Below are 18,900 nucleotides of genomic sequence, written 5' to 3' on the forward strand. Positions count from 1 at the left end.
CATCCACATTGTTGCATGTATCAGGAGTTCATTCCTTTTTATTGCTAAATAATATTCCATTACATGGAGTACTATAATTTATCCATTCACCAGTTGATGGACATTTGGGTGTCCAGTTTTTGGTTATTACAAATCAAAGTGCTTTGAACTCATACTCACAGATTCACTTACAGATCTTTGATTGGACATATATTTTAATTTCTCTTGGGACAATACCCAGGAGTAGGACTGCTGGGTTGTATATTAAGTATATGTTTAACTTTGTAAGATATCACTAAGATTTTTTTTTAAGATGGCTGTACCATTATGCATTTCCATGAGCAATGGACAAGGGTTCCAGTTACTTTACAGCCTTCCCACTGCTTGTATTATCTATTTTTAAAAGTTTTGGCCATTCTAGTAGGTATGTGGTGATATCTCACTGTGGTTTTAATCTGCATTTCCTTAATTACTAATGATGTTGAGCATCTTTTCATGTGTTTATTTGCCATCTGTATATCTTCTTTGGTAAAGTATCTGTTCAGATCTTTTCTCCATTTAAAAAATTGGGTTATTCTTATTGAATTGTAAAAATTCTTTATATGTTATACATACAAGTCTTTTATCAGATATATATTTTGCAAATATGTGTTGTCTTTTGATTTTCTTAGCCATATCTTTGGGAGAGCAGAATTTTTTAATTTTATCAATTTCTTTTCTGTTACAATTTATGTATTTTGTATTCTACCTAAAAAAAAAATCTTTGCCTAATCTAAGATTTTCTCCTATGCTTTCTTCTAGAAATTTCAAGGTTTTAAGTTTTATATTTAGGTATATGATCTATTTTGAGATTTAAAAAAAAAAGTGGTGTGTGAGGTGGTCAAAGTTCATTTATTTTGCATTTGAATGTTCATTTTTTCCCACAGCATTTATTGGAAAGATTCTCCTTGCTTTATGGAATTATATTGGCACCGTTGTTGTAAATAATTGACTATATATGTGTTGGTCTATTTATGTACTTTATTCTGTTTCTTGTATCTATTTGTTTATCTTTACATTAATACCATGTTGCCTGAATTACTAACTTTATTGTAAGTCTTGAAATCAGGTAGTGTAAGTCCTCCAATTTTGTTCTTCAATGTTGTTTTGGCTGTTCTAAGTTATTTGCATGTCCATATAAGTTTTAGAATTAGTCTGCCTATTTCTGCAGAAAAGCTTGTGGGAGCATTTATATCAACTAGAGAGAATTGATGTATTAGCAATACTGAACCTTCTGATTCATGAAAATAGCATATATCTCCACTTATTTCGGTCTTCTTTAATTTCTATTAGCAATGTTTTATAGTTTTCAGTGTATGAGTCTTCCATGTCTTTTGTTAGCTTTGTCCCTAGGTATTTCATAGTTTTTCAATGTTATTGTAAAGGCTTTCTTTTAAAATTCCAATTTCTAATAGTTTATTGCTAATATATAGAAATATAATTGGCGAGAACCTTATTTAGTGGAGAAGGAGGGCTCAGGTTGATGATGGCTTCATTTATTTCTGGAAAACATAGGTGGGAGGTTACTGCGGGCCCCCAGCTGACACTTCAAGGAGGTATTTAGGGTTCTCTTCTGGAGTGTGTGCTCCTCCACTAAACTGGTTCTGTGGCCTCAGGCATTATTCATCTGTGTCCTTGGCAGAATAAGCAGCAGTAAAAGTTTTCATGAATGAAAGAGATAAAGTTTTAAAGAAGAAATAACCTCATGGAGATTTAATACTGACCATTTCTATTACCCTAGTTGTTTTCCAATGCTTTTGGCATTCATACTGTAGCAATCAGCATTGTGGTTTTGTATGGTCATAGTGAGGATTTATGTCCTACTTTATATCCTGTTTTAATCACTAATGTAGATTGGCCATAGACCATTTAGCCCACAAATCCAATGTTGAATGAATTTGATCGTCATTCCTTAGACAGGTTGTAAAACATTTAGATAAACACACACACACACACACACACACACACACACACACACACACACACACCCGCCCCCCGCCCCCAGGAATAAACTATAAGTGACCATGCATGCACTAATCATTAATTTATTAATTCTCTCATTCAACACACTTTCATTGAGTCACTAATTACTAGATACTGGGTGAAGTGTTAGAGCCACAAAGACTAATATGAGCTGGTCCCTTCCCCAAGGTGCTCCAGACAAGGCAGAAGGGAGATAGATGTAAAGGGACAGTTACAGTGGACTGTGTAAGTGCCACTTGGAGGTATAGACAAGATACTCTAGGAATACAGATAGGGGCCAGGGACTGGGGAAAGCTTTTTGCAAGAGCTCAGGCCTGAGCTGTCTGCAAGGTCAAATGCAAGTTTTCTAGGAGAGCGAACATCCAGGAACTGGCTTAGATGACTGCTGGAGAGAACTGGTTCATATGATCTGATGGCCCTAAGAGTAATTTGCACTGTGGTTTGTTGCTTTCCCTGGTCATTGTCCTTATCAACAAGGCATTAATGATGATACAAGCAGGATTGTCTAAATACGGCTTACTCATGTTTTATACAAAGCACTTTATATACACTATCTTATCTTGATAGCAACTCTGGAAGTTCTATTGTTGGAGTAAAGTGAGATTCAGTGAGACTGAAAGACTTGCCCAGCTCACTGGTAGCATGAGAGCTCAGATCCAGGTCTGACCGACTCAAAGCTTATGCTCTTGAGCACTGCAAAACAGTAACTCCCCAATGATGGTTAACAGCAGATCTCATTTGCTAAGCACTTAGCATGCGCCAAGCATTGGGCTAAGTGATTTGCATTTATTATCTCACAGGAGTTTCAAAATTGTAATTATCCCCATTTTACACATGAGGAAATTGGATCTTGGATTATGTCACAGACTCATTATATATTAGTTACCAGTTTCTGCAGTACAGATTGCCCTAACCAACAAAAGTTTATTTTCTCAGTTTCTGTGGACAGGAATCTCAGAGTGGTTTAGCTGGGTTGTCCAGGACAAGAGCCATAAATTTGCAGTAAGCTGTGGGGTTAGGGCCGCAGTCACCTCAAGGCTTGTTTGGGGAGGATCTGATTCTAAGCCCGCTCTCATGGTTGCTTGTAGGCCTTAGTTCCTCATCCTATGGCCTCTCAATGAGCTGCTTGAGTGCTCTCACGCCTTGGCAGCTGACTTTCCCCATAGTCAGATTCTACTACAGGAAGAGAATGACAGCATACCAGACAGCAGCTGTACTCTTTTTGTAACTTACTCTCAAAGTGATGTCCCATCACTTCTGCTGTATTTTATATGCTAGGTACGAGTCAGTAAGTCTAGTCCACACTCACGGGGAGGGGAATTAAGTTACATGTCTTGAGTGGTAGAGTATAAAAAATTTGTGATCCATCTTTAAAGCATAGCTAGTAAATAGCCAACCTGAGGTTTAAGCCAAGAATGACAGCCTACAGACCCTGTGCTTTTAACTGTTCTATTATAGTCCCTCCAAATTTCACAAAGGCATTTTAGCTGGGTACTATGTGGAAAGAAACCCAATTTCTGCCCTCTGGGGACTTTTAATTTTAAGAGGTCCCTCTGAGAAAGTAAGATAGAAATATGTAAGTAACCAAGTAAGTGGAGAAAGAGGAGGAAATAGGAGATAATTGGGCTAGTTGGAGGAGCAGCCATGGGAATTCCAAGGACAGGTGAGTTTGGGCTTCCATGAATTCAGTCCAGGTAGGCTTGCTGACAGCACTGACTTTAGAAATGGTGATGGAGAGAGACATGCATTGCTCTTGGCAGTTCTCAGCAGTGCACCTGTTTGCCAGTCAAGCTTTCTCCCTGAAAGAAATAGGACTCTGCCTTGACATAGCTGCAGAGGCTAATAAGGGAGTTTTTTTCTGAGCTGTATATGTCCAGATCATACTGACACATTCAAGCCAGAACGCTAATAGCATCATCTGTGCTCCCACATGTTCACCACCCAGCACTTTCCCTGAGACCGGGTTGCCATGGACAACCAGAGGCTGTGTCCCAGCTGCTCAAAACACTCCTATGTTGCCGTGTTCCACGGACTGAAGTAGAGAAAAGAGGTTCCAAGGAAGTTGCAAATGAACCCTTTGGAGATGTACTGAGCCTGGCACTTTTCACTGTAATTTCAGTTCAGTTGACATCTCTATTCAACTCTTTAAAATAACACCAAAGAGCCATTTGGGCTGAAAGTGGGTGGATTCCTCCTGAGCTGAGCTGTCCTGCTTTCAGTAGGTGGTATTGGAAGCAAGGCTGTTGGCATGGTGGGTAGGATGACTTCTCACCTGAGCCAGGCCTCTGGGTTGGCACTGCTTCTCTTCCATCTTGGCCCTTTACGTGGACTCAGGCCACACCTGGAAAACACCCTTAGGTCTCAGAAAAACCCCATCATCACCCCTGGAATTGGTGGTGGTGCTCATTCTCCCATTCACAGATCATGTGTTCTTTTCTACCATTTATTGGGAGTCTGATTTTTAGCAACTGCTTTAATAGTAATGGTGCTGGTGTGGATCTAATAGGAGAAGCTAACATTTAGCGAGTGCTATTTACCAAGCACTGTACTAAGTCCTCTATAGCATCTAAGCTTCCTGACACCCATAGGAGAAACATTCTGTTATCCTGATATTATGGGTAATGAAAGTGAGGCTCGGCGAGGGCTATGCCTTGCCTATGGTCACTCAGCTACTGAGCGACTGGGCTGATATTTGATTCCAGGTGTGCCTGACTCCAAAGCCCGTTTTCCCTCTCCTTGTCCCTTCTTTGGGTCTTGTTCTTGCATTGCTGGTTCTCTAACCCTCATTGTCTCTGCACCTTGGCTGTCAGTCCTTGCCTGGAGCACCTGTTGCTCAGGAACCTGCTGGGACAAGTCTTCTGCCTCAACCTGGACATGCTCCTTCGGATGAACTTTTGGTGTTAGCCCTGCGGCCCCACGCACCAGGGTAAGAGAGAGTCTCATTTCCTGCCCTGGCCCGAGGGACCGACTGGCTGGGCCTGCCTTCTGCCCGGCTCACCGGTCATGGAAGAGTTTGGACGCACACTCTACTCTTGCCTGATGAAAAAAGTGTGCAGAACCCAGCTTGTTACTTTCATCTTTGTGGAGAGTTTAATGACTCACGGCTTTAGGGTTAGAGTCTCAATCCACAGTGCGCCGGAAAGCTCTGCTCTGCTTCTCCTGCTGCTCCTTTCCCTGGCTATTCTCTGTGAAAAAGAGCATTTTATATTTACTTAAAAACTATTGTGTTATGCAGGGAGTGAAATTTCCTTCCTAAGGAATGAGGTAGTCTTTCCATGGTCTCACTAACTAATCTCCCTAAAGTAAATGGCCATTTGACTTTCTAGCATAAGCTTGTTTTTCTTGGGAGTTGTCTAATAACCATCCCCCTCTGCACAGCTCAGTCTGACTCACCTGTATTCTGTGAACCAGGACTCTCCATTCACCAGATCTTCTGCAGCTTTCCACATGGTGGCAATTGAGACTTGGGGGTAGGACCCGGAGGTGCCCTGCAAGGTGCCCAAGTACATTGCAGTTCTTGAGCATGATTAGATCATGTTTAGTCTAGCCTAATTGTTAGCCTGGAACTGGTTCTTTAGATTATTGTGATTCCCATATGATTACTGGCAGTTCATACTCAGGGTTACCTTGAAGGATAAATGTTAAGAGTAGTGATCATTAAATAACCTGTTTTGATTCAGTAATTTCTATTAAAGGCATTACAAATATTTAGTGAATTGGAATTTAGGGGTGTTGGGTTAAGAAAAAAATATGCTATGGAACCTCTTGGGACTGAATTTTTCTGAAAATTAAGATGAAGGCTTGCAAGAGACAGTGGTTCAGGTTTCCTCTTGCTCTGGTATCCTGTGGTCTTCTTAAGTAGCTAGAGGTTTATAATTACAGAGATGTAATGCATGTAGACCTTGGGAAATACTCATTTTTTTTTTCTGATTGGTTGCTAAGATCAGGTATCTATGGAAATAATCATTAGTTAGTGTTCAAGATAGAAAATTTATTCTTTTTACTCTACACAATTACATGATGATGACTGTAGTGCTCCTTGTTTGATGGCTTCTTGCAAAGGTTGCCATAGAAATTGGATTTCTGATGCCTAGGAGAGAAACAGAAAGATAGTCCTCCCTCTGCCTTGAACTACCTCCACATTATCAGGAACCAATGGTCCTATTTCACAAAACCTGATAATTACTCTTCCCAGATTATTGCACAGGTTTTGAATATTAAAAATCTTCTCTCAACAGTGGTTTTATGAGCTCCAAGGAAACTTTAATAACCTTGTCCTGTATTATTTTTGTCTTTCTATCCATGTTTCACTTGAACATTGAAAGTTTTGTATTTCTATAATTCTGTTTGTGTGTTACTATGAAAATACTTGGAGATGAGTGCTCGATTTTCTTCATTGTGAATGTACCTTCTGGTGCCCCTGGTGGAAGATGGTTTCTGGGGATGGAGAGCTTTCCTGAGAGCTTTGCCTTTTTTATTTACAGAAGAAGTCTGACAGTTTGTATAAAAAATAAGAAACCTTTGTTTTGGTAATTGAGTCAAAAGATGGAATGAGCTCTCACTTTGTCTTTGTATTTTGTTTTTCCTTAACATCCCCAGAATTGTAATCTGGTATCCAGCATGTCTTAACCAAAGAAAGTACATTCTGGCCTGTGTATTTTTCCCATTTAACTGTGTATTTCTTTCATGTAATTCTTTACATGTGCTATTTACTAATTCATTCATTCTTTATTCAAAATACACATTTGAGTCTTCACTTTTATCTAGCACCATACGGCCCTAGGGCTGTCTTGGTGACTGAGACAGATAAGTTTTCTGCCCTGGCAAGATTCACTGCCTAGGAGGGGAGACAAGGTCGCCAGACAGTTAAAGGACAATGATGGTCATTTTAATGGATGAACACCAGGCATGTGTAATCTCAGACAAGGAACACGTAATTCAGATTTGGAGGTCAGAGAGGTGCTCTTGGAGAACGTGACATGTAAACTGAGACCTGAAAGATAAGTACGTGTTAGAACAGAGAGATCACAAAGAGGGAGGAACATTTCAAGGAGAGGGAACAGCCTGTGTGAGGGTGTTGGGTAACTGAAGTCACTGTGGAAAGAAAACGTAACACTGGTTTGATTGTCACTGAGCCCCAAAAATTATATTTCAGAGAAAATCTTGGCAATAGTTTGACTTCATTTTAGCTTTACCAGCTCAAAACCAGAAGGACAATGCAAGTTCTAGGTATGTTTATGAAGGCAAGGCATTATTGACGCTGGATGACTTGGACATTGTCTGAAGTTTGCCAAGAGGCGTTGTTCTTCCTTGAACTTTTCATGGATGTCTATCTTAGTAAAGAATTACAGATGGGAAGCAATTAGAATTCAGCTTCCCTCTGAAAAAGGGCTGTTCTTGACACAGAGCAGTTGGACCCTCTGTGCCTGAAAGAGAGTCAAATGGAGAATGTTTAGTTCCAGAAGCAGCATCAGCTCTAAGCCTGGACTGTGTATTCTGGGTTCCTTTGGAAGTCCCACAAGTCAGAAGTAAATTCTGAGTTGTTGAACATTGGTCACCCACTTGGCCACAGATAGTTATGGACTAACTCTGATGACCAGAGATGACCCATGTGGGCAGTGGGTAAGCCCGAATCTGGAATCTCGGGGTTTACATGCTTGATCTTGAGCAGTGGTTGTCTGCCTGCTCATATTGTAGATAATGTTCACCTGAGGGATGTATTTCTGTGAGCTCACACTGATTTTGATGATCACTTCTCTTCCTAAAAATACATTGTTGGGAAGTAAAGAGCACTATAGTGATTCATCACGGCAAAAATTGTTACTGGCACACCACCAGGAAATCCCTGTGGATCGTGGGTTAAAACAATGGTTATTAAAGTATGACTCCTGGAACAGCAGCGTCAGCATCAACTGGGAACTTGTTAGAAATGCAGATTCTCAGTCTCACTCCAGACCCACTGAATTAGAAACTCTGGGTAAGGCCCAGAAATTCATGCTTTAACAAGCTCTCAAGATGATGCTGAGGTACTTTGAAGTTTGAGGACCACTGGAATAAAGGAGAGAGGCTACAGGTAATGAGAAAATCCGCTCACTTACATTGATTGGCAGCCTGTGACTTCCACCTCTCTCCACTTAAGAAAGAGAGTGCCAATGAGTGTGAGTGATGTCATTACAGGGACAGCCATGAATTTGCACAAGCTTATTAAAATATTCAACCTATTGTTAACATTGATACTTTAATTTGTATTACTAATTTTGTCACAACAGGGATACCATAATTAGGTACTGCAGCTTTATTACTATAGCCAGAAGAGTGGTATTTATTTAATTTATTATTTATTGATTGATTTATACAGTATTTTACACAAAGAAATATGTTTAGATTGCTCTTAAGGAGACACATATATGTGTATAAAGCCAAAACAAATATTACTTGCCATAACACCCTTATATCTTATGTGCTGGTCTATTAAAAGTATGCTGGTTGTAATTCATTAAATTGATCTCATGACCCACTAAATGGCATGTGAACTGCAGTTTGAAAAACATGGATTCAGTGAGGTGTCTTTGCATGGACCCTGTCTCTAGAGCAGGAGAGGAACGGGGCTGGCCTCACCTCTGTATCAGGTAGACTTGGCTTTCAGTCCCTGTTCTGCCACTCTCAGCTGTGTGACCTTGGGCAAGTTACCTGTGTTCTCTGAGCTTTACTTTTCTCCTTTGTCAATGGAGGTGATAATATCTACATCACAGAGTTGTGGCAAGTGAATGACAACATACTTCATAGAATAACTGACAGTGGTAGCTACCATCTTGCATGGAAATGGTACTGTTAGCACTATTTTTCAGAACATTATCAGTTACATACGTTTTTGTGGTATGGTTTTTTTCCATACTCCAATGAAAAAGTATCCCCTGGAGCCTGCGCATTTAGAACTATTTTTGAAATGATTTTATCTTAAAAATGCATTCAAATTCTACACTGTATTCTAAAATATACTCAAATTTTGATATATATGTGGGGCTATTTTGTTTTGATATAAAATTTAGTCTCCCTGCCCAAAATCCTTGAGGGCACTGAAATTGCAGAAGATGCCATGAGTGACTGCAGGTACCCTAAACATAGCTCTGGGCAGTGGCATTTGGGAAACATAGATCTTATGGTTGTGTTTCTGTGGGAACATGCTCATTAGACATTCTGTGAATATTCATGCCTGTTGATGATTTAGGGGCAGCATCTTCAGGTGTGTAGCTCTGTAAATTGGCATCTCAGGTCACCTATGGACCCTGGGTAATTAGTGTGTAGAAGTACCAGGCATTGGTTACCCATGAATCAGATGTTAGAGAGACCTAGCTAATGTCCACTTGTCTTTCTGGAGGTCATGATCGTGGTCGGTGGACAAGCCCCCAAGGCGATCCGCAGTGTGGAGTGCTATGATTTCGAGGAGGACCGATGGGACCAGATTGCCGAGCTTCCCTCCAGAAGATGCAGAGCAGGTGAGCAGCACCATCTCCCAGTGTGCAGGGTGCCTTTCCCTGGCCTGCCTCTCTGTTTGGTGGCACAAGTCACGCTCTGCTCCTTATTTCCCCAAATATCAGTGCATTACAGACTCTCTTCCTTTTCCTTCCTCACTTGCCAAGTTTCTAACTATTCCTTCTGGGGGTCAGTTCTTTTGTGCTTAGGGACTTCAAGCTAAAATTTGTTTGCCTTGAATGAAACAAAATTAGAAAAGCAAATATGAAAAAAAATTCAGTGAGTCCCATAATGACCTCCAAATATCTGAAGTTAGAGATTGCCTTCTGTGGCTAATTATTCACATGCCTGCCTTGCTCCCCCCTTGTCACTCATCAACATGAGTTATCAAGTGCCAGAGACAACCTTGGTGCTTTGGTTTTCTGTGCCTCAGGTGTGGTGTTCATGGCTGGCCACGTGTATGCTGTGGGCGGGTTTAATGGCTCACTGCGTGTGCGGACAGTGGACGTGTATGACGGTGTGAAGGACCAGTGGACGTCCATTGCCAGCATGCAGGAACGCCGGAGTACGCTGGGTGCAGCTGTGCTTAATGACCTGCTCTATGCCGTGGGGGGCTTTGATGGCAGTACTGGTAGGTCCTGGACATGGTCCCCACCTGTCCCAGCCTGGGGCACACCCTCCTTGCAACCCTGGTTTGCTCAGCCAGTTCTTGGGCCACCCTTCTGGCCATCCATAGTTACTTCCCCAAGGACATACTCATCCTTTTTTCTGTCCCAGCTTGGGTGCTAGAGCCAGGCCTTTCTACACACAAAAAATGTAACTGCCCATGCTGTCATTTCTAGGGCTTTAGGAAGGACCCCAATTGTCAGAAGAGGGCCTTTTCTCTCTGCAGTGCCTGGGAACCCATTTACTCAGAAGATGAGATGTAGAAAGAGAGCATGTTTAGTTGGAGCATGTCTGGGACTGTAGTCTGAACCCTCTCTTGGACAGATGAGGGAACTAAGTTTCAGCCATTGGAAAAGACATGGCTCAGAACTTACAAGCTTTGTCCACTGTCCTTTGTACTGCTCCACTGAATCTTTGCAAGGCTGTGCCACTGCAGGAATGTCCCCTTGCCTCTGGTTCTTATCTAGCTTCAAAGTTAGAACCAGAAACTATCAGTGCACATGGACTTGGAGAAATTATCTCATTTCTCCTTATGTCTCCAGGTGGTGTCTCTGTAGACAATAACTCTATTAAACTATTATAAAACGATATCCTTTGGCCTCCAGGGTTGTGAAAATAATATTTTTTACTTCTCTGCATTTTCATTTGTTTCTTTAGAAGTTGGTGACCTTTACCACCCTTCTCTGGGCCTCATTCACATAAGTCCAGGGTCTTTAGCCCTTCAGGGACTGCCTGTAATAGTGGGACCTGGGAATAAAGAGAACAAAAGGGTGGTGGGACATTGTTTCTTTTTAGAATTTTTTTAGGATTTTCTTTTGGCTGTAATTAGAAAAACTGACTAGACTGTGGCTTAAAAAAAGAAATATTTTGTTTTACTCATGAAACAAGAAGTCTAGAGGTTGGCAGTTGCTGACTTGGTCCAGTTGTTCAAAAATATTGGGGCCACATTCTGTGAGAGTCTCGTGGCTTTATCCACATGATCACAAGATGACTGTTACAGTTCCAGCCAACATATTTGTGTTCCAGGTACAAAAAGCAGGAAGGGGTGACATCTGTAACATAAAAGCAAAGGCTATTTCAGAAATCCCTATCAGATTTCTAAGTAGGTCATACTGACTTGTTTACCCCTAGCTGCAAGGGAGTCTGGAAAGACAAGTTTTCAGCTTTTCAGCTTCAAAGGTAGATGAAGACAAGGGAAAAGAGTGTTGGAATCGGTTTTCAGGGAGACAACCTAAGGTATTTATTCCATTCTGTAGATTTAGCAATTTATGTTTGCAGAGCAGTTCAGTTATAACCCTTGTCCTCTTACAATCCACCCTCTGAGTCAGGCCTTAGTGGTCCCCTCAGGTAAGTACAGTACAGATATGTTTCAGGCAGGTGCCATGGGCCACACAGTGAGGTAGAGGTGGTGCTGAGCCATACAGCAAGGTGTCTAGCCCCCAGGAAGAGGCATCTCCCCCATCCACACTGGTTCTCAGCACAACAGGGTGAGGCCTGGTGCCATAGACAGCTCATGAGTCTCTTGTCTCCCAGGCCTAGCGTCGGTGGAAGCCTACAGTTACAAGACCAACGAGTGGTTCTTCGTGGCCCCAATGAACACGCGGCGGAGCAGTGTGGGTGTGGGTGTCGTGGAGGGTAAGGAGCACCAGTGGGCCCCAACCCCAGCCATGGGCTTCTCCTGGTTGTCTGGCTCTATCATTTTATCACTGCTCTGAATCAGGTATTAGTGACCTAATTTAACAGATGAGGAAATTGAGACTCAGAGAGGTGAAGCTACTGGCCCAGGGTAAAGAAGTGAGTGAACTAGGAAGAGCCTAGAAGGGAAACACCACTTGTCACTTTGGCCACTTATTCATAGCTCTATTACAGGTTGTGAAATGGAGAATAGCAGGGAACCCAGAGTCAATACGTAAGCCAGAAATAAAATGTAGAGGGGGGTGATAGTTAAATGTCTAATTAACTTTGCCCTCATGTTCATATGTTACATTAACAGAGCCTAACTGAGGTGGGCACCTCTTCCCAGGTCTGATTAGTCCCTTGCAGGGCAGGTTGTTGGTAGAGTCCTGCTCTAGTCAGGAAAGGTGTATAGGGTGATGCGGAAGGGCGTGGTGATGTCTTGGGCCTACTTAGATAGTACACCGTAGTTTGTAAATGGCTTTCATATCCAATTCCTCATATGGTTCCCAAAACCCTTCTAAAGGAGACAGGCAGGATTTAGACGTTCTCCATTCTCCAGAAGGGCAAACTGAGTCCTCGAGAGGTAAGTGATGTGTGCCTCTTGTTAGTCAATAGCACAGACAGTCCCTGAACCCAGGTCTAACTCCTAACCCAGTGCTCTTTCCACTGTGCTACACTCCCGCAGACCATTAGAAAATGCTGGCTAGGAGCAGTTTTATAAGTATGTGTGAATTCAACGTATTAAAGCATATGGCATTATTTGGACTAAAATGTTAAACTTTGCAGAACAACACTGATTCATTAGCTTGTTTTGAGGTGGGAATTTAGCAGGAATATTTGTGCATCAGACTTGTACATTCTCTCTTTCTCTCTCTCTCATGGGTGCACACAAGAACACACACTAGTGCTTTGGGGAGAGGGTAATGTGCAGTGAATTAAATATCACTAGAAAGATTCTCTTTTCTCATTGCATTTCTTAGTCTGTATTGTGTAGTTTAAATTTTCATATTATTCTAACATCCTGAACAAGGCATCTTAGCAAGTGCAAAGAAAGAAACAATTTATTCTCCTATGAAGATAAATTATTTCTTTCAGTTTCATCCTCCTGGTGGGATAGAAATTGACTTGTCTGTCAAATGTAAGTGCTTTGACTAGCCACCTTCCATTCCCCTCATTGTTCCTTAGCCAGGAATATTAAACAATAGAGTCAATAGCATATCCCTGTTAATAAACTCAAGGAAGAACCTTGAGTGGGTATTTTTTCAGCGGACACAGGGTTGGAATGGCTGGTGGAGGTTAGAGGAGGTACCTTCATGATAGTATTTTGAAATACTCCCCTTGACAAACGCCTCTGTGAGCACCTTCTCTTCTGTGGAAGAGATGCTGCCTTGCAGCGTGCCCTGCTGATGTGGAGGACAGACCGAGAGTTTTGTTTCTTTTGTCCATCCTGAGTTTGAAAATCTTGGCTGTGAGTCATCCTGGGACAGCAGAGAGTCCAAGAATGGTGACGGGAGGGTCTTCAATGGACTCTGCTTCACCATGGCCTGGTAGATGCAGCTCTCCGCGTTGTCTCCACAAGACTCTGCTCCCTCTCATCATCTCCTAACTGTGGCTCTACAGTCTGAATGACACTAGAGCAAAAAGGAATGGAAATCAGGATCATTGCTGTCGGCTGCCCAGAAGAATCCCTGCTTAGGAAAAGAGACAGTGAAACTCGGAGATCAGGCAGAAGCTCCCAACAGAGTGGAGAGCATGTGCTATGGAGAGTAAGGTGTCTAGGCTGCTGGGGTTGCCCTCCAGAGCGTCTTGTCTCCTCTGCACCCCAGGCCTTTCTCCTCCCTGAGGGGCTTAGGCTTTGACGAGGGGCGGGCCGCCGGGGGGCAGGCTGTGGCCTCGGAGCCAGCCCACCGCGAGAGTGGGATGGGCCCTGGAGGAGCTGCTGGGCCAGAATTTTTCTCTCTGGCTTAGGTGAGGGCAGAACTGGGGAGGAGGTGTTTCTTTTTTTTCTAGGAGGACCAGTTGAGAGGGCTGTGGGGCAGAAAACAACACCAGGTTCAAGGATAGAAGAAATAATTGTGTATATTTTATTTCCGGCAGGGTGGTAGTAGTCCTGATATGGCCATAGTCCTGATGCTAGAGCCGTGTTTTCAGCCTGAGAATCTCTTTCCAACGTAAAAGAATCGCAAATTTTCACGCACTAGTTGTATTCTTGGTGTTTCTCTATTAAGAAAAAGCACATTGACAAAAAATATTTTAAGTAACCCTGTTAATTAGATTTGCATCTAGTGGTGTTTATTTAGTCTATAGCTAGTGTTTAAGATCTTTGTTATAATTCCATGGTCCCTGTAGATTTGAGGTCTACAGGTCCGGTAGGGTTCCCCAACACACACACACACACACACACACACACACACACACACACACACACGAGATCTTCCTACTGCATTCTAAGACTACATGTTCAGCCCAAAATATTTAAATAACTGCTCTGGGAGAACTCAGATAACAATTTCCTGACTCCTTTCCCCACTCACTCCAATCCAAGGCAGAAATGGTGCTTAGATAACAGCTTATGGTGTTTTTATTTTAAAAATAGGTGATGGTGCCTCAGGGCCCTTATGCATAGCTCAGAGATCACAGGGAGTTTGCAGGTAAATTCTAGCCAAGTCAGCCCAGAGTGCACCCAGAGACCTCCATTCATGTGCTCCGCCTGCGAGAGTTGTGGACAGAATACAAACCGTGGCTCACACAGGGGTTGGGTTCCCACTGAAGAATATTTTCCATATTTGTTCTGCCTGTTATTGTGAGTGGTTAGCCAGAGAATCAGCTTTCCTGCCCATAGCTGGGACCCTCTACTTTTATACATCTTGTTCCTTGTTCTGGAGGGGATCTAACAGCTCACTAGCAAGGATACACTGAGCCCCAGCAGTGCTGAGCCAATGCTTTCTGCTGTGTATTTGGGGTGTATTTATTTAGAAAGAGACTCAGTGCTGCTTCAAGGAGCTCAGGATGTAAGAGAGAAGTCTGAGATGTGAAGGACACTCACCCTGCTTGGGGAGTAAGTTGGTGGTTCCCCCGGAGGGAATGGGCCCTGAGGTCTGATGGAGGTGAGGGAGCCAGTCGGTTAAAGATGGAGTTTCTGTCATGCCCTGGTTCCATGACAGGTCCCCAGCACCACCCTCGTCTACTCTGTCTGTCCCAGGAAAGCTGTATGCTGTTGGGGGTTACGATGGGGCTTCCCGCCAGTGCCTGAGCACCGTGGAGCAGTACAACCCTGCGACCAACGAGTGGACCTACGTGGCAGACATGAGCACCCGCCGCAGTGGCGCAGGTATGGGGGGAGGCTCAGGGTGTCGATTGTGTCTGATCTGCTCACAGGTGGGTCTGGAGACCAAGAGCTTAACTTCCTACCTTTTTAACCTCCCTCTTCTTTCCTTTCAATATACATAATCCCACTAGCACCTTGTAGCTGGACATAAGCCCTTATAAATTAACCTTTCTCTGGGGATTACTTTGTTAGAAAATGGATGAGATAATATTCTCTTCATCAGCATCCCTCCCACTTCTGTGGAGATGTCTGCCAGGCCCTGTCCTAATAAGGACTCTGTATGACTCGATTTATTTAATTCTCACCACACCCCTCTAAGGTAGACCCAATATTAATCTCACTTAACAGATTAAAAATGTAAGTCAGCCAGGGACTGAGTAATTTGCTCAAGGTTATATCCTCAGGAACTGGCAAAGTGAGGATTCCCACTCAGGTCTGGCTTACCTCAAAGTTTGCTTTTTCAACCTCCAAATTATTCGAGTCTCATTCTTACAAAGCAGTAAGACAAGCACAGCTAGCTATCCCAGTCTTCAGTGGAGAAGCTAAAAGTTGCTTGTCTAGTGTCTCTGTCTTGGGGGTTGAAAGCCAAGCCAATAGTGTTCATACTTGAAGATAAACTTACATCGTCCCCATTCACCTTCCACCACTTCACCCCCCGCCCCCACACGGGAAGAGCATGACTTCCTACTTTTACTTCCTGTGGGAAGACTAGAAGCTGTGTGGTCCCCTGGGACTTTCCAGGAAGTGGAGCAGCATTCCCTGCTTCCTGTTTTGTCTTCCTCCGTCGCCGTAGCGGCCCAGAAGAGAGGGTCTGTGAGGCTCTGGAGACGGGGCACTGGCCTTCTCTCCCAGTTCCTGCAGGGGGTGGGGGCTGATGACCAAGCGGGGCCTGGCAGGAAGGTTGTGTGAACTTCTGGGAAGGGAAGCCACAGTTGGGAGTTTTTTCCCCTGCATTGTTATTCCTTTCTTTCTTTGTTTTTTCCTTCTTTTTTCTTTTTTAAGATTGAACTGTGATCTCATTTTATAGTACTGAATACATGACCATTTCCTCAGCATTCCTTAAAAATTATGCTATTTTAATATTTCTCAATATTAAAATATTATGCTCACTGGTTAGAAAAGAAAAGCTGTATGATCCCACTCACAAAGCACTTTAGGGAGCTTGTCTCTGCTGATCCCAATGGGCTGGCACTTCCTGAACATGCAGCAAGTAATGGAAGTCAGGAGGCCTGGGCTGGGTGTGCTGGGTCTGCTCAAACCTAAGACCTTGGGGGGAAGGGAAGTCCCTTCCCCCTTTCTGGCCTCTGGTTCCCGAGATGTGAAATGAGCGGGTTGCAGTAAATGTTCCCTTGGGGCCAATTCAACTCACCAATCCCATGGTTCTTCCTTCACAGAGCTCCTGTAGTGCTTTTGGTTTATAGAGTCTTAGTAGAGTCTTCTTTGTACTTCTTAAATCTCCTCTGTGTGACTTGAGGTGTGAGAGCAGGTGTTTAAAGCCCAAGAATGTAGGGAAAGCCCAGCAGGGGTCAGGCAGCACACACTGAAATGTGTGGTTGCTCATAGAAACGTCTCAAGCAGAAAGTGCAGAAGCACAGCCCTGTGCAGAGCCAGGGGCACAGACCTGCCTTAGAAAGTTCAGGCTCCTCTTGTGGACAGAGCTGCCTTTGGAGGCCACGCTGCTCTGTCTCTGCCAGGCTGTTGAGGGTTATAGCTGAGTGGGGATCCCCTGGGCCGCTCCCACCCCTCACCTCGGTTGAAGCCCTGGGGGGCTACACCTCTACTGCCGGTGTTCCCGGGAAGCACAGTTTTAGGCACTGGTCTCTCTCCAAGAGGTGGGCGCTTTCCTCAGGCTCCCAGTCAGCCTTTCATCAGTGCTTCACATTCGTAAGATTTGGGGAAGCCTCTCCTCTGGAGTGGGGAACCCACATACTTGTGGTGGTGGGTGATCTTTGGTGGCTGAGCGCCCAAAGGCCCTGACCTCTGGTTGGTTGCCTGAGGCCCATTGTGGTGCCGGGAGCCCCTGTGGCTGTAGGCCCAGGAAACCTCTGCCCTGAGCCCGAGTGCCTGGGAGGCTGCTGCTTCCTCAGCAGGGGTGGGCAACTGCCAGCAGATGGTGTGGGGACAGAGGCTTCTTCCCGGTCCCAGCCTATGCCAGCTTCTGGTGCGTGTGGAGCCGGGGAGAGGGGTGGTGGTTGGGGGACGTGCGGGGCGGGGCGGGGCGGAGGGGAGGATGGGGGCGTTGAGGTAGCTTCCGAACGCCGAATTTTAGGATACTGAGCCCGGTAGATCGCCATTGTTGACATAATACCGCCATCTGCTGTTGGTTTAGGGCAACTGCAAGGAACCACTAGCCAACCAGCAGAATTGCTGAATTGGATTTTATGCATTTTGTCATTCAAACAATATTTGTTGAGAACCTACCACCTACCTTCAGGCACAGGGAAACAGTTGTGATAAGACACATATGGTCCTTGTCTATATGAAATTTATATTCTAGAAATCAAGTCTCTGAGTCTAAAACCTGGCTATACATCCTAATCACCTGAGGTACTTTTTCTGATTCACCACCAGTGTCTCTGGGACTGAAGCCCTGCAATGTAAGTTTTCAGAAAGCTCTCAGCTTGCTGAGATGCAGCCTGTCTGTGGAGTCGTCCTTGGTGCACTGGAACTGCTGATCTAGCCAGCCCCTCACTTTACAGTGGGAAAACTGAGGCCCACAAAGGGGGTGTTAGAGACCCTGGCCAGAACCCAGGTGTCCCAGCCACCAGGTCAGTTGCTCTTCCTACCATGCCACTCTCCTCCTGAGTGGCTTTTTAACAAAAATTCTCAATCAAGGACATGCTTCTTGATTTTAAAGAGAGGAGAAGGGAGGGAGAGAGAGAGAGGGAAAGAAACACCTATGTGAGAGGATCAAACCAGGAGCCCAGGCATAGGCCCTGACCAGGAATTGAATATGCAGCCTTTTTGTTTATGGGACAATGCTCCAACTGAGCCAGATTGGCCAGGGCCTGGCTTTTATTTTCTTGACTTGTATTAAAGAATGCAATTCCACAACTCAGCTGAGATCTGTCAACACTGACTGATTTAACGCCCCTCTGCCATCTAAGAGGACAGCAAGGGTTGAGGGGCCAGAGAGAACAGCTTCTGCTTCAGGACAGCAGGGAGGTCTCACTGCTGTAATGACCTCAGTGCACCTGCTGTGTAGGCTGGTTTCCGTCTTTAACTCTTTCTGCCCAACTGATTTCAGGCTGAGTAATATAAGTAATACAACAGCGAAGGAAAAGTAGGCAATGTAGAAAGGCAAAAGGAGAAGAAATACAATTTTACCACTCAGAAATAACTACTTTCAATGTTGTGGTGGAGTTCTTTTCAGTCTTTTTTTCTTTGCATATGAACCCCCCATTTATTTACACACACGTTATGTATGAGAAAAAAACCCTGGAATTTATTTATAAAAAATTGTGTATTCATTCTTACATGTTTAAACTTCAGTCACCTTCAAAGTACTCTCAAATTGGTGTAATACATGTATAGAGACATTTTTTCCACTGCTCATAATAGTTTTCGAACTCATTGATTTTCATGTTTTTTAGTGCTTCTGCCCTTTTTTGTTTCAACTCTTCCACTTTGGCAAAACATTTTCCTTTGAGGACTTTTTTCATCTGGGGAAACAAAAAAAAAGTTGCTTGGGATGAGATTGGGTGAATAGGGAGGGTGGGGTACGGGGCTCATGCCATTTTTGGTCAAAAACTGCT

The 18,900-nt window shown here is 43.8% G+C and overlaps 1 protein-coding gene across 1 annotated transcript in view; it reads left to right on the plus strand.

The window, feature by feature from the left end:
• KLHL3 (kelch like family member 3) overlaps positions 1-18,900 on the plus strand; it is a 112,921-nt gene that overhangs the window by 84,167 nt on the left and 9,854 nt on the right. The window contains exons 9-12 of the mRNA XM_054568406.1: positions 9,380-9,497; positions 9,908-10,105; positions 11,674-11,775; positions 15,020-15,148. Of these exons, the coding sequence (XP_054424381.1) occupies positions 9,380-9,497; positions 9,908-10,105; positions 11,674-11,775; positions 15,020-15,148 (547 nt within the window). The remainder of the gene's footprint in view (positions 1-9,379; positions 9,498-9,907; positions 10,106-11,673; positions 11,776-15,019; positions 15,149-18,900) is intronic.

Source organism: Pteronotus mesoamericanus, unplaced genomic scaffold (assembly GCF_021234165.1).
Source record: "Pteronotus mesoamericanus isolate MK-2021 breed Mesoamerican mustached bat unplaced genomic scaffold, CSHL_Meso_final contig_2, whole genome shotgun sequence".
In the NCBI taxonomy this organism is placed as follows: domain Eukaryota; kingdom Metazoa; phylum Chordata; class Mammalia; order Chiroptera; family Mormoopidae; genus Pteronotus; species Pteronotus mesoamericanus.